The sequence below is a fragment of the Triticum aestivum genome, chromosome 2A (genome assembly GCF_018294505.1).
Source record: "Triticum aestivum cultivar Chinese Spring chromosome 2A, IWGSC CS RefSeq v2.1, whole genome shotgun sequence".
NCBI lineage: Eukaryota > Viridiplantae > Streptophyta > Magnoliopsida > Poales > Poaceae > Triticum > Triticum aestivum.
Genome location: NC_057797.1, coordinates 189,860,882 through 189,876,802, shown reverse-complemented (window position 1 = coordinate 189,876,802; position 15,921 = coordinate 189,860,882). Strand labels below are relative to the sequence as shown.

The 15,921-nt window shown below is 48.3% G+C and overlaps 1 protein-coding gene and 1 pseudogene across 2 annotated transcripts; both read right to left on the bottom strand.

Moving 5' to 3' along the window:
* Positions 1-2,050: 2,050 nt before the first annotated feature.
* LOC123188274 (putative PAP-specific phosphatase, mitochondrial) lies at positions 2,051-6,918 on the bottom strand. Of its 2 annotated transcripts, none has more exons than XM_044600323.1 (9): positions 6,764-6,918; positions 6,525-6,657; positions 4,842-4,944; positions 4,517-4,752; positions 4,372-4,431; positions 2,801-3,174; positions 2,609-2,687; positions 2,469-2,519; positions 2,051-2,362 (listed from the first exon to the last, which is right to left on the bottom strand). In XM_044600323.1, the coding sequence occupies exons 1-9, from the start codon at positions 6,862-6,864 to the stop codon at positions 2,219-2,221; spliced, it is 1,281 nt and encodes a 426-aa protein (XP_044456258.1). In that variant the 5' UTR covers positions 6,865-6,918; the 3' UTR covers positions 2,051-2,218. The 2 variants fall into 2 exon arrangements, with proteins under 2 accessions (XP_044456258.1, XP_044456259.1); XM_044600324.1 differs by having other exon boundaries at positions 4,842-4,922.
* Positions 6,919-9,578: 2,660 nt separating this feature from the next.
* On the bottom strand, positions 9,579-15,447 carry LOC123185134 (laccase-4-like; annotated as a pseudogene).
* Between the last annotated feature and the right edge of the window lie 474 nt (positions 15,448-15,921).

The window sequence follows — 15,921 nt, the reverse complement described above, 5'->3', positions numbered from 1 at the left end:
CATGAACATGATTGAGAGGTTAGTTAATTGCAATAGCTGTGACGATCTCCTATACTATTTCTTTTTTCTTTTTTGGCATCTCTGCGAGCCTGTGATCACTGTTCATGCGTGGGGTCCGTAGAAAACTATGGTATTTGCATGGGGGACGAGGTACGTACATACGTGGATCCATGGATGAGGTGTCAACAAACTGTCAACTCAACATACAAACTGGCGCCTCCGTTGCATCACTCCCAGCTGCTCCATAAAAATATTTGTCAGTGGCCAGGATGAGGCGCCCGTGGCTGTGGTTTCGTTTGGTTGTGACCTGGATCGCCTCCGCCTATAGTTAGCAAGAGTAGATGGGCGGGAAACATTGTTATTTCATGTCATGGCCCATGCATATCGTACTTGCTCCCTGGATGCATATGGCCTGGAAACGGCAAGCAGGACATTTAATTTTCTAGGGGTGTATCTTTCTTATGCGACATTATTGTCATCTGGATGCGGCAAGTTGGTGGCATAAAAAACAGCTAGCGCACTTGGTTCCGTATATGCCTTGGACCTTGGTCGATTCAGCATATGGGTCAGAGCATCAGAGGACAATTCATGATGGAGTGCAATCTGTGGCTAGAAAGAGAAGGGGAGAAATTAATGTTCATATGTCTGACTGAAAAGACGTGCTGAGGAGTATATTAGTCGGAATTATTCAGAACATTTGGAACCTGTTTTCAGCTGTTCATATGTAGTACGTAGTACATTGGTTGGCCGTTCCGACGCTAGCTCATGCTCATGCACTCGGAGAGAGTTTTCTTCCATTTGTGTCTTTATACATTAATTTCCTGTAAGCTTTTTATGTACACCAAAGACATTGGTTTTGATAATGAAATCGGAGGGAGCGCTCTCTTTTTTGGAGCAAAAAGAGCTCATGCTTAGTGGCCAATACGCACAGCTTGTTGTTAAGCAGCAAAACAACAATTTCCTTGATGTTTTTATATGGTGTCAAGTGAGATACCAAGATTTCAGTTGCGTAGCTCAATACGCGAAACTTGCGCCGACAATGCTCGATCTCGGACGCCAGCGCAAATAGTAGTTCACCAGCACATACACTTGAGAGCATTTGGCACTTGATCTCTTGGGCAAGAAGGGCATTGGCTCGTTCCATACACTTTCACGGTATCTGGAGTCCAACCACTTGTACATCCAAGTCATGTCATTTCCGGTGGTCAATCAGCCGGGGTTTGCCGGAATGGCTGACTCTTGGCAAGCATGGGCGGTTCCTGCAGCAAGCGACAGGCAGCATTTCAGTATCCAGTTAACCCTCTTGATGCCTTCGACAACTTAATTTCACCCTGATAGCTAAGCTAGCTTGCTTACGCAGCAGAGCTATTCTGAAGACGCGTACGGCAATCGCGACTTCGTGCAGGCAAAAACATCTGATCAGTAGCCTTTCTTATATTACGCCCATCAAAGTCAGCATGGGCTACAGCAAGAAGATATAATGTCGGGTCATCTCGGTTTACTGAACCCGCGGCGGGCGGAGGTACGTGTCACCGGAGAGGCCAACGGATCAGTGTCCAGACCGTCGTGCTGGCTGCAGCAGTAAAGCTCGCCCTGGTGTACGTGACGGGGATTTGCTGGGCTTGGAAGGTGCCGATTTTGCAAAATCGGTTATGCTTGGAAGGTGCCGATTTTGCATTACGAACGATCGCTGCAGGTCGTTATCCTGCGAGCTTTGGGGGTGTCTTTTTCTTGGGCTTGAATTGGTGGCCAAACATGTTGCAAGGTGCAGCGATGTCAGATTGGTCCGAGATTTCGCTTCTCCATGCTGCAAGCTTCGCCTGAATGAGGCCTACGGCTCAGGGGTGCGTGCCTGCGTGGACGTCGTACGACCATGCAATGCAAGCTTCTGAGGGTTATCCAACAGGTTCAGAGACTCTGAAGGCCAAGGACTGTAGAATCCTGAAGGCGATTTAGATGCCGACTCGAGGGAACATCGAGCACGGTACCGCATTTCATCACGCCTATAGCTTCTGGGTGACGTTGCTTGACAAGTTCATTCAGGTGCTCATTAGTCAAAGGGAACTGTGCTGTTTGATTCATGTAAAATATTCTGAACAAGGATGCGTTTTTTTCCCCTCTCTGAATGCGAGACCCGATACAGATTGTTGGTCCACACGGTAAAATGTTACAGACAAAACAAAATTGTGCTCCTGTTTGAAGCTGTGAAACATTGCATCTATTCGTGGTTTGCTGATATCAGTTCGACGAGTTTGTCGTGCACAGCACCGTTTGTCACAAGAACACCGCCTGAAGGGTAGAGAATTCTGCGCCCTGTTAGGTCAGCTGCAAGATCCAACGGTTTCCCACTCCAGTCACTGATCTGCCAGTTTCAAAAAAAAAAGGTTATAATACTAATGCCGGTGAATCGATAGAACAAATGTACATTTGACTGAGTTCTGGCTTAACAGACAGAGGTGTGTATATACCTGACCGCCAGCTTCCTGCACACAAATCATCCCAACAGCATGATCCCAAGCCTATGCAAACAGTGGGAGTAGAAAAGGTCAGCGTATGTGTAAACATATTCCGCAAGTTGGAACCATTGGAATTTCAAGCAAGCGGACACCTTGATTTGAGTGTTCACCCGGGCTCGACTGAAAAAAACTGAGGCTCTCCCAGATGCTACCATTATATATTTGCACAAGCTACAAAACATCAGCAAGAGCATTATCACTCACCGATGATTAGTCTAAGATAGTCACTATCAACCTAACATACTTTTCTAGTATAGTGGTAATAAACAGAAAATGCAACAAACCTGCCACAGCAAGCATATCGGAGAAGAATTTTATTCTCATCTCGAGTATCAGATTCGTCCGTCGTTGAGTCAAAGAGGAGGGATAATGGTATCATGTTCCAAGTTTGGCTATCCGGAATGCAGAAGCGTGCCATGTGCACAACTGAACATGCATCAACAAAACATCTCTTCCAAACATCCTGTGCTGTGGTGAGCTGGCCAATCTCAGGAGACAAGTGCCTAGACCAAGTACCACAGCCTACATGAGACACCATAAGGATGCCATTGCCAGGACAGGGATCAAGATTTTCTTCTTTCTTGTTTGCCGTGGTCCAATTTGGACATCCCATCACTCCTACTGCTACCTTTCCGTTCACCACAAGAGCCAAACCGACCTTAAGACAAAGCAAGAATAGCTTCATATCAGAATAAAAAGAATACGAAAATGTAGTGACCATGATCTATTGCCCAGATAGCACTTAGAATTTTAGAAAGCATGGACCTGCAAAATTCAGGCTGAACAGCTACCATAGGTGAGCGAACAAAAATGGTATTTACAAACCCTAATTTGCCAAACTAAGTATTCAGACATCCTATTTTGTCAAACTTGGTATTATCAAAGTTTGCAAATTCAAAAGGACAGTGCTTCATTAAAAAAAACTGCAAGAAAACTTTACGCCGGTAAATAAAATGACGATGTTACAATGTTAAATATGGTTTGTTTCAGTGAGGAACCATGTGGAAAATCATCAAGCTACAAACATCAACGTGCTATGAATCTCATAATGTTGATTGTGGCTTTTGATACATGCATCTGGATCGCTTATGCTACAGGGAACACATGATGGAGGCCCAGAGACAAGCTACACATATAAATAGTCCAATATGCATCATCACGACATTTTCTAGTACAATACACATTTTAATGTGTGTTTGAGAAAATAGTGTCCGACACACATAATGCCCAGAAACAGGATGCGGTCAGCAATACCCAGTGATAAGCCTTATAATGAACACAGAACCACCCCACCAAGAGAGGATGGCCTTCAGGAACAATCTTGCCCCGCACTGACACATCACAGAAAACGGTGTTCCAACTATGCCTGTTATGCTCCTTGTTGCTAAATTTGTGCGGAATACAGTACTCAGCTGGCTAGGCTGTGACATCATGAATATTGTGGACTCTTACAACTTGGTTTCCCTGTCAGCTTTGTGACAAGAGAAAGGTACAATTTTCAAAAGAAAGGTGTCGAATGACTCCATTGGGTTAGTTATGCATAGCTGGTAGAATGTATGCAAGTAGAGGAGTAGTAGAATCTTGCAGAATCAACCCTTAAGTCCAAGATAGAATGCACGCGAAGTTCATGAGGACAATGAACAATGGGATGGAGCAATGATAGACTGCTAGCTACCTACTTAGCTCAGCCAGCCTAATGCTGTTTCTGCAAGCTCCTGTACAGATTAAATAGTTTTGGCACCTAGCTGTTTGTCTTTTAGCCCCCTGTACATAATCTTTCCCTCCCATAAAATAATTAGGAAGAGCTTCTGCCGTTCATTCAAGCAAAAAGAAACAAATAAACAGAGAGCTGTACCACATACAGAGCATCATCTCCTTTCAAGAAACCTTTAGTGCCATCAATTGGATCAAGTACCTTCAAAACCGCAGCATCATGATAACTCAGTGGAACGAACTTCTACAGATCCTGATATGCGATTAATGAAACCTTGGCAGTTTACCCAATAAGTAGCAGGATTTGAATCAAAGGAGACAGCATCCTTGCCTCCTCTATCAATAGCTCTCAACACATCATCATGAGTTAAAGGTGAACCACTATTTTTCACTTTGTCTGTGACAGCACTTGAAATTGACTCAATGAGTACATTACCACTGTTATCATCAGGATTAGATGACTTCAGAAATGTTGAGTCCTCTTCTGCCACCAGAGGTATTGATGGAAACAGTTGCTGGAGCTCTTCCAGTAGCACCAGGGTAAATGTGGCATCAGATGAAGGCACAAAGTGCATATGGTAAGCTGAACTAAGGAATTATGCTATGAATTACCGAAGCTGATAAGGGCCTGAACTCCAAAATCTGCAATTGTCACAGGACTTTGGTCATTCTTTTCAAGAATCTTCCTTCCACCTGAAAGAAGTGATCTCTTCACCTGTCAAAGCATACAAATTAACCAGCAAAATGTAGCTCAGGTCATCAGCTAGGTAATCGATGACATGCTAGGCATTTGAATTTATTACATCACCATTAAATGATGCACTGAGCACTCACAAAGTCAACGTTTGGGTTTAGTGCAGTTTATTGCTGCTGAAACCTTTGGGGCTTCTGTTTTTTACTTATGCTCTTCTCAGTAACCGCAATAAAACTGGCTAGACCAAAATGGGTCTTTGCCAATTTGAACCTAAACGAAGAGATACACAAGAAATAATTCTGGCTTCCGTGAATGCATGTACCTCTCATTTCCTAACTATCCCATAGTTTATACTTATTTTCAGGTATATATGTTGGAATTTGGGAAGAATTTAGACATACTAAACTGAGTGATGTCAATACTTCAGAAATAAACGGTGCATAATATGAAGCATTTGATGGCCGTATGATCCACAATGCCAACTATGTCTGGGGGAGCCGGAAATGGCCATGCACCTCTGCAAGAACTGCCCCTTCTTGACAGCGGTCTGGAGCCACATTAAAGATTGGACGGGAGAGAATATGGATATGGCGGCGGACCCAACACTTCTATTCACCATGGCAGTCTCACATTGGTGGGACGAGATGATCCCCAATGGCCTGAAGGAGGTCAAGCGACACCAGAGTGGTATTCTCTTATACACGTTGTGGAACATATGGAAGAAACACAACCATCGCATCTTCAGCGGAACCCGCCTCACCCATTTTGAGGTTGCTGCTCTAGCTCTCCAACGCGACATGGCTTTTGGGCGCACCCATGCCACGGAAGATATTGGTTATAAGGTACTCCCTCCGTAAAGAAATACTATAAGATCGTTTAGATCACTAGTTTAGTGATCTAAACGCTCTTATTTTTCTTTACAGAGGGAGTAATAGTCAGTCTGTTCCTGTCTTATGGTTTCCACCAAGTTCCCTTAAAAAACATGACACATCTGTACATAAACCTTCTTCTTCGTCCAAATGAAAAGGCAGTGCTCCTGCCGGTTCCTCGAAAAAAAATGAAGTGTATTATTGTTGTTCTACTCTGTATGGTTAAATTTTTCCAAATGAGATTGTGTACCTTTTATGATCACACTCACATGGCGACCACAATACACAACTGTGTTTTAGAATAGGTAAATCATTTTGATGATTTTACTAAAGCTACCGAGTACATGAAATGACTTGATTTTCTCTGTGTCTAGCATACTGCATTACGCATTGGATGCTTAATGTTCTGTCTTGCAAAACTTTACCCCAGAAATAAACCTCTTCACACAATATGTCTCGTGCTTTATCATACAGTTGCAAGGACTGACATTTTGGTGTTCCACGGAGCTTTTCACTCATTTTTTGCAAAACAAATTGCAACACCGCAGGAATTGACTTCAGAGAATAATATGCAAATTAGTTGATCCTTCCTAATTTTTTTCTCAACTTTGTTGTCATCGAACTTTACATCAAGAGAGCTACTTTACAGTGGTAAATCACTGCTATGCCACCGAATGGCAACTACCCCGGCGCCCAATCTGAAACCTAGAGGAGGGGATGAGGTCAACTCACGTCTACGCAGAGGCGGCAGGCGCGCTCGACAGAGGCAGCGGCCGCGGCGAGCTCGCGGTGGTGGGGAGCGCGCTCTGGAGGGAAGGGGAGATCGCTTCCGTCCTCCGCGGCTGACGATATCAACGCTGCCGCCCTGTCCAATAACAGAACAGATCAGCCGAAGAGGCGGCGGCGGCGGCTGCTGCTACCAAAATCACATCGGAGGATGGATGTATGGCCTGGGAGCTTGCGAGGGAAACCTTATCGAGATACGAGAGGGAGGAGGCGTCGGCGGGGCGAATAGTCGCCGGCGGCCGACGAGGAGACGGTGCGGCGGAAGCGAGAGGTGGAGGAGCGGCATGTGTGATATGGGTGTGTGTGGCGGGAGCAGGACGGCTGATACCGTTGAATGATGTTTTTTTTCTTCAGAAAATTATGAACCCATTTGTTGATCACATAACAAAAGTATTTGGGACAAACCAAACTTGTGTTGGATGGTTAAGAGGATAGTGCTATCCTTAGTCCACCAGGGTTCAAAATCTTAATATTCATATTATTTTAAATTTATTTTAGAATTTTCGGCGACGCACATTCAGTGAAAAGAGATGTTTTCATCTACTACGAAAGTCAGGCCTCAATTGGATCAATCAGCCAAACAAACAGGCCGAAATTATTTCGAAGTGATGAACGGGCAAGTGTGTGAGCTTTGTTCAGAAATATTTTTTCGAGAAACTTTTAATCCATTTATTCTTAATTATGACAATTGACAGTACAAATGACATCAAAACTAATAAAAATTACAGCCAGTTCCGTGGACCACCTAGCAACGATTACAAACACACGTGCAAGTTGAAGGCGTGCCACCGTCATCGCCTCTCCTTTTTTAAAGTCGGACAAATCTAGTTATAATAGACAGTCAAGAAATCGCATGCTAAGGCCACCAACGCATTAGAGAAGCAACCATCGTTGATGAAAAAAGTCGTAGATCGAAAAGATCGAACCAATAAACATACAAATGAAGATGAACGAAGACCAAATAGAAACAGATTCACCGAAAACCAACATCGACCGAATCCCACGAGATCCGACGAAGACACACCTTTACACGCCCTCTATAACGCTTCGGACACACCTGTCGGTGGTCGCTACTCCTGGCGGGATCTAGACTGGCCCCACAGATCAATACTAGTTTTTTCTGCGCATTTTGTCCTCACTCGCGCACCCGGGAGCAACTTCCCGGTCGGTCACCCGTTCTGAAATTACTCCAAGCTGAGCACGCTTAACTTTGGACTTCTGTCCGAATGGGCTTCCGAAAAAGAAGGAATTCCTTATTGATATGAGTAGTCTATCATCTCTGTTAAGCCAGACTATCACATACACCCCCACTCAGAGAAACCGACACCCTTGTCGGGCCACAGGAACGTTTCCTCTTGGCACATACGTCTGTGCATTCAGTCCGGTACATGTGTCATGTCGTGTGCCACGACGGGTCACAAACGTCATGGACAACATGACCGTGCATCTGTCCGCAAACATCCGTGTAACCGCGAGGGTCAGCTCTGATACCAACTTGTAATGCCCCGGACACATCCGCCGGTGGTCGTTACTCCTGGCGGGATCTAGACTGGCTCCACAGATCACTACTAGTCTTTTCTGCGCACTTTTTCCTCACTCGTGCGCACCCGGGAGCAACTTTCTGGTCGGTCACCCATCCTGAAATTACTCCAAACTGATCACAGTTAACTTTGGAGTTCTGTCCGAATGGGCTTCCGGAAAAGAAGGAATTCCTTATTGATAAGAGTAGTCTATCATCCCTATTAAGCCAGGCTATCACACTCTCCAATGAAGCCTAGACACACGATCAGGACGGGATAGAATGTGGGAGACATTATTCCTGCCGAGGGACGTCGTTGCCGCCACACAGCCCCAACCAAGACACTGAACCTAACAAGAATGAGAACGAGATCCCTCCCGCCGGCAGGGGGCCGAGGTCCTCTGCACCTACATGGCCCAAATGTGCACCTACATGGCCCAAATGTCATCGAAGATGAGGCGGAAAGCAATATCATCAAAATGTGATCCTATAGCCATAATCTCATTAGCAATTTGAAAGTATTGGCTTGTCATGATCCTCTACCAAGAAGAGAGCCTCTCGCAATGCAAGTGCTTTGACAATTTCAGTGTCTGATACCCCTCAAAAACTGCTGAGGATGCCCCGGGAAATCACTACTACCGCAAGCAACAACTGCCACTGTAAACACAAAATCACCATATATAGACTTTAATTTGTTTCCTTATTCTGCCATTTAACAACCCACACTTGGATGAACAACATTAGTTTTAAAAGTAATCATGTACACATTCTTAAGAAAATCAAGTAAATTGCATCAACCACAAATAAAGCATCATGCACACATTCAACGTCATGTGCAAATCACACATGGCATGTTCTCATCTGCACACCGTCCCCTCCTCCAATGTGTTAGGCTCTCCATGCCACCCTAAAAAGCGTGATCTCCACTCGCGCTATCTCCCAAAGATTGCCATGTATTACTTTGACTAAGGTGTTGATGGAAATAAATCGGGAAGTATCCGTCATGTGATAAATCACATCCAATTTCACTGGGAAATGGAAATTTCCTAATATAAATGCTAAATAGTTCAAAATGTGGAACAAATGGTTCAAAACAAATACTTGTAGCACTCTATATTCATCGAGCATGTGAAGATAAGAATTGAAGTTTATTTTAGCTCAAGTAAGTTTAGCCAATCATGCTATTTGTACCTCTAAAGATAGTTTCACTGAAACTAATGAACATTTATTTTTAACAACAAACTAGTGAAATACCAACAAAAAATGGCTTAAAGATTTGGACATTCTATTGAAGTCATTGTTTATTCGAGAAGAGTCAAAACATTGTTGCTACAAAGTATTAATAAAATATTTAGAAATCACAAGAAAATTACAAGACCAACACACTGATTAAATACACTAAAAATCTTCTGAAGGAGAAAACAATTGCTAGTTAGCAAACCGGTAAATGAGGAAAAATCAACAACTTTGATCCTCTGTGACTAGCATTTGGGAAGATCGGATGGCGGGGGGAGTAGCTTCTGGTTCGGCAGGTTCCCGTCTAGCACCAACCATGCCATTCGTAGTCCCCAAGTTGTGTGCACCTCCAAATGGCAATGCATGAACCATACACCTGCGGATACATGCATATCGCACGTATGAGCAAGGGCTAAACATTCAATTTCATGAATATATAGTATATGCAACTCGGCCTACCTGGGTTGTCGGCGAGAAAACGTATGGCCACCCACCCACCAGCCGGCACTCCAACGGTGTTCCGCTCGACGGGGTCGACGAGGTTAAACCTCGTCGGATCATTCACAGGGTCGTAGTTGCCAAAGCCTTGCCCGACAACGAAGAAGTTGAAGCCGTGCAGGTGCAGAGGGTGGCTCTCGATGCCAAGGATGCTCGTGTCCTGCATCACCAGCTCCACCATCGCGTTGAATGGCAGCACGAGCAGCTTCGTCCCGGTGGCCACGTTCATGTTGTTCGGCGATACCCCAGTGTAGTTGAACCGTGAGAGAGGCATGATTGGAAAGTTTGACCCGTAGACACCTCGAGACATGCCTGTGAAGTGCGACTATAGGAGCGCTGTCGAAGGAAGCACCAGGGAGATGTTGTTGATGGCCGCCGCAAACTGCGTGGTGTTGGTAGGCCCCTGGCACGTCGCATTCACGGGGCAAGGGCGTGTGCCCAGCCCGACCGTGAAGAAGAACCGCTTGTCCACCGACTGTGGCACGGCGGCCGGGTACTGCGGTGTGGCAAGGCTCCGGAGCTTGGAGGTGAAGTTGGTGACCAGGCCCGTGTCGTTGAACCTCGGCATAGTCGGCCTGAAGAGTGGCAGGTCCTTGTCGAAGCTTGACTCGGAGGCGGAGCGAGAGTTGTGGTACTCGAGTATGCCGGCGACCGTGGTGCTGTCGAACGTGCCAGGCCTGATGACGGAGTATGGCGCGGCGGACATGTAGAAGTTAGCCTGAGCACGTTGGTGGTCTGGCCCGGAGAGATTATCAGGGTCTTGACAGTGAATGGTTTGACGTAAACTGCGTCGACCTCGACGATGGTGAGTGTGTGGTTGGCGACGGAGAAGAATAGCTCGTCGTTGAGAGCAGCGTTGATGAGGCGCAGTAGGTATGTTTTCCCAGGTTCCACCTTCAGCTTGAACGTGTCTGCAAAGTGGCATGGGCGCACGGTAAGCATACTGGTCACTAGGTTTATGTTAGACTATGTATAACTTCTGTACCTATGTACGTATTGTAACACAACCATTATATATAATGAGATAAGCCACCCTTAGAGGGTTGTGCTGGTTCCCAAAACTTATTGTCTTACATGGTATCACGCTAGGTTACGATCGCTTCCGCTTCTAAACCCTAATACCCGCACCGCCGCCGCAGCCGCCGCCGCCTTCACCGCCGCCGCCGCGCCACCGATCGCGCCGCCGCCATGTCGAGCGCCGCCACCACCAGTTCCACTGCTGCGGGCTTCCTCCCGGCCTCTCTTGCGGCTCTGCTCAACCTCCCGCTCGATGCCGTCTCCGTTCCGGCTCCGATCGGGACAAGGAGCATCGGCTCCGTCTTCTCCACGCCGCCGGCGCCCTCGCTCGGGCGTGACCTCGTGGTCCACACCGCGGCGCCGCCGTCCGCTGCGTATTCCGCAGGCGTCGTCCCGCCGCTCCTGCCGCGAGCGGATCACACCGCCCCGCTGGCGGGGTTGGCGGCGTCCGCCCCGGCCGTGGGCCTTGTGGCGTCCGCACCGGCCGCGAGCTTTGCGGCGCCCGCCCTGGCTGCGGTCCCGCCTCCTCCCGCATCGGCTTCGGTGCCTCCGGCTGCCTCCATGGTGTTTGCACCCCAGGCAGCCTCCTCAATGGGATCGTCTTCGCCGCCGCCGTTTCACTTCGGTCATCTCATCACCATCAAGCTCTCCGCAGACAACTACATCTTCTGGCGTGCGCAGGTTCTCCCGCTCTTGGGGAGTCACTACCTGCTAGGCTACGTCGATGGATCGCTTCCCTGCCCACCCGCGCCGGTAGACAGCGTGCACGGTCCGGTCTACAATCCGGCCCATCGCGTCTGGACGGGGCAGGACCAGGCGAACCTCTCCTCCATCTAGGGGTCGCTCTTGCCGGCAGTTGCCGGCCTTGTTGTCTTCGCGAAGACGTCTCATGAGGCCTGGACCATCCTTGAGCGCACCTTTGCAGCGCAGTCCCAGGCTCGTGTCTCTGCACTCCGTCGTCAGCTTGGAGAGTGTCAGAAGCTTGACTCCACGGCCACTGAGTTCTACAACAAGGTCAAGGGCCTTGCCGACACATTGGCCTCCATTGGACAGCCCCTCACCGACTCCGAGTTCAACTCGTTTATTGTCAATGGTCTTGATGAGGAGTATGATGCCTTAGTCGAGATCATCAATGAGCGAGGTAACTCGACACCCATGTTGGCACACGAGGTTTTCTCTCGGCTTCTTCTCACTGAGCAACGGGTCGAGACTCGCCGCACCAGGGGCACTGGCTCTCTCTCGGCCAACGTCTCTACCAAGGGTGGCCGCTCTTCTTCATCACCACGGTCTCCCTTGGGGCTGCCACCGTCGCCCGCCTCGGCCCCCCCACCTACTGCGACCTTACCGGGGGCTGGCGGTCCACGTGTGTGTCAGCTTTGTGGCCGCGATGGGCACTGGGCCTCCAAGTGTCATAAGCGCTTCCAGCGAAGCTTCCTTGGTCTTGGCAATGACGGCAAAGATACACGCAACAATGCCCGTCAGGTCGCCATGGCTGATCGTCCCGCACCGCAGAAGCACCAGGGACACACTCAGTCCTACTCCATCGATCCACACTGGTACATGGACTCTGGGGCGACAGAGCATCTGACCAGCGAGATGGGGAAGCTTCACACTCGTGAACCCTATCATGGCTCCGACAAGATCCACACCGCCAATGGAGCAGGTATGCACATCTTTCATATTGGTCAAGCATCTCTTCTCACTAGACATGCCAATAGGAGTCTTCAGCTTCGCAATGTTCTTCGCGTTCCATCTGTGACCCGCAATCTTCTTTCAGTTCCTAAACTCACACGTGATAATAATGTGAGGACCCGAGCCGCGCCACGGCCCACTATGCCGAGCTCGCCATCGGCCCGGTCTGGGATGCCGGAGTCGCCAGCTGCTTCGTCTGCTCTGCCGGTTTCGCCGGTGGGCCGGCCTTCTTCGCCGACTGAGTCCGAGGCTACCGTGCCTGGCTCCTCGTCACCGGCTGACTCGTCAACGTCGCCGTCCTCCAGCCCGTTGCAGGCTGCTCCGTCGACCTCGGTGGTTCCTGTGTCTCGACCACATACACGCAGTCGCAGTGGCATTTTCAAACCTAAGGAACGCACGGATGGTACGGTTGCTTGGTTGGCTGCTTGTTTGGCTGCTGCTGTTGCGGATCCATCTTCTGAGCCTCGCTCATATCAGGCTGCCCTGCGCATTCCACATTGGCGAGAGGCTATGGAGCAGGAGTTTCATGCTCTTCTTCGTAACAAGACATGGACTCTCGTTCCTCCACCACCACGGGTAAATGTTATTGACTCAAAATGGGTATTCAAAGTGAAGAAGCATTCGGATGGATCTATTGAGCGTTACAAAGCGCGACTTGTTGCTCGCGGTTTTCGGCAGCGTCATGGTCTTGACTATGAGGACACCTTCAGTCCTGTCGTCAAGCCTACCACTATTCGGCTTCTTCTCTCCATTGCTGTTTCTCGTGGTTGGTCCCTTTGTCAACTTGATGTGCAGAATGCTTTTCTACATGGATTTTTGGAGGAAGAGGTTTATATGAAACAGCCGCCTGGTTTCTCTGATCCTGATCGTCCTGACTATATCTGTCGTCTTTCCAAAGCACTATATGGTTTGAAGCAAGCTCCTCGTGCCTGGCATGCCCGCCTTGCCTCTGCCCTTCGTGCTCATGGGTTTGTGCCGTCCACTGCTGACACTTCATTATTTCTTCTACAGAAGCCAGAAGTCACTATGTATCTTTTGGTATATGTCGATGATATTATCCTTGTCAGCTCTTCTCAGTATGCTGCTGATGTTCTTGTCTGCTCTCTTGGTGCTGATTTTGCGGTCAAAGATCTTGGGAAGCTTCACTACTTTCTTGGAGTTGAGGTCACTTCTCGTGCTACTGGTCTTGTCCTTACGCAGAAGAAGTACTCCTTGGAGTTGTTACAAAAAGCCGGCATGCTGAAGTGCAAAGCGACCACCACACCCATGTCGTCTACCGACAAGATAACAGCTGTTGATGGTGAGCTTTTGTCTCCTGCGGATGCCACAGAGTACAGAAGCATTGTTGGTGGACTTCAGTACTTGACGATCACGAGACCAGATATCTCTTATGCTGTTAACAGGGTTTGTCAGTATCTTCAGGCTCCCAGAGATACTCATTGGGCTGCTGTTAAACGCATTATGTTCAGTTCACCCTGACTTTTGGTATGTATATTCGGCCGACTTCCTCTCGGGTCCTTTCGGCCTTCTCTGATGCAGATTGGGCTGGTAGCCCAGATGACAGGCGATCCACGGGGGGTTATGCAGTATTCTTTGGCTCTAATTTGATCGCCTGGAGTGCTCGGAAACAGGCTACTGTGTCACGTAGCAGTACTGAAGCTGAGTACAAGGCTGTGGCTAATGCTACTGTAGAGATTATTTGGGTGCAGTCTTTGCTTCAGGAGTTGGGTTTGTCTCAACCACAGCCTCCTATTATTTGGCGTGATAATATCGGTGCTACATACCTTTCTGCAAATCCAGTATTTCATGCCCGAACGAACACATTGAAGTTGACTATCACTTTGTACGGGAACGTGTATCACAGAAGCAACTTCAGATCAAGTTTATCTCGTCTAAGGATCAACTTGCAGATATCTTCACTAAGCCTTTACCACTGCCACAGTTTGAGGCTTGTAGGCGCAATCTTACCCTTCTCGGTTCTTTAGAAAGTGGCTAAGATTGAGGGAGGGTGTTAGACTATGTATAACTTCTGTACCTATGTACATATTGTAACACAACCATTATATATAATGAGATAAGCCACCCCTAAAGGGTTGTGCTGGTTCCCAAAACTTATTGTCTTACAGTTTATAAATCTTTGAAGATTAAGATGCATGGAAGCACAGAGTGAGCGCAATGTACCTTTAGCGGAGCAGTTGTATAGCGGCCCAGGGAGGCCATTGATGGTGAAAGCGTCTGAGATATTTGGGGCGCCGCCCGTCCGGAGCGCCTGGCTGACCAGTGCCTCCGTGTCCGCCCTCCACCACTCACCGAAGAGAACTGGAACTTCCTTGTGTGGCGCAACGAAGGGGTAAAGCACGCCGAGCTTGGGAAGGATGACGATGACGCCGTAGACGGTGGCGCGTAGCCAGGAGATGTGCGCGTGCCACCAGAGTGTGCCGCGCTGCCCGGTGACGGTGAAGTTGTAGACGTAGCTCTGGCCCGTCTGAATCGGGCACTGCGTGACGTACGCCGGCCCGTCGGCCCAGCCGCTCCGCAGCTGCCGGATGCCGTGCCAGTGCAGCGTCATGTTGTGCGCTACGTGGTTGGTGACGCGGACGAGCACGCGATCGCCCTCCCTCGCCACCAGCGTCGGGCCGGGGTACTCCCCGTTCACCGTCACGATGCTCTTGCTGGCGCACAGCCTCGTCACGTTCGCCATTTGCACCTGCAGAGATCAAGGTTATGAAGACGATCCCCGTCCATGTGAGAAAATGCATGTAGAACATAGATGAATGCGGACGTACGTGCATATATACGTACATTGAAATCGTAGTGCCTAGTGATGCTTTGTGCCTGGACGATGAGTAGCATGAGAGTCGCCATGAGGAGAGAGCATGGAGCCGGAAGACGGGAGGAAATCGCCATGGTCAGAGTTTCAAGTATGCCCCGATCAGCTAGCTGATCGATGTTGAGCTCTTGAGGGGAAGATGTATGGCCAGGTGAGGATGGAATGCTTTTGCTCGAACAGGTACTTGAGTTTATAAATACATGTATGTAGGAAGTGGCAAGCGTGTACCACCAGCTACGTACCACCGTCCCATTTCTTTGAGGTTTTCTACGTGGTCAATTTTCCTTAGGTGCTTCGGTGGATGAACTATCAAGGCAGGAGCTTGAGCTGGAGTGCTATAGCTTTGGAGTCGAGCGAAAGACAGTGCATTCGTTCCATCCATCACCTCTGGTTTAATTTGCATGCCTCCTACCCCCAGTCACGTACGGCTTCCGTTGCCGATCGACAAGTAGGGTAAAGCTAATAATAGGGACGCCGAATTTTGTGGGCAAAAACAACAAATATGACCTGTGATCGAAATCAATTCACAAATTGAACTGTTGATGAAATTT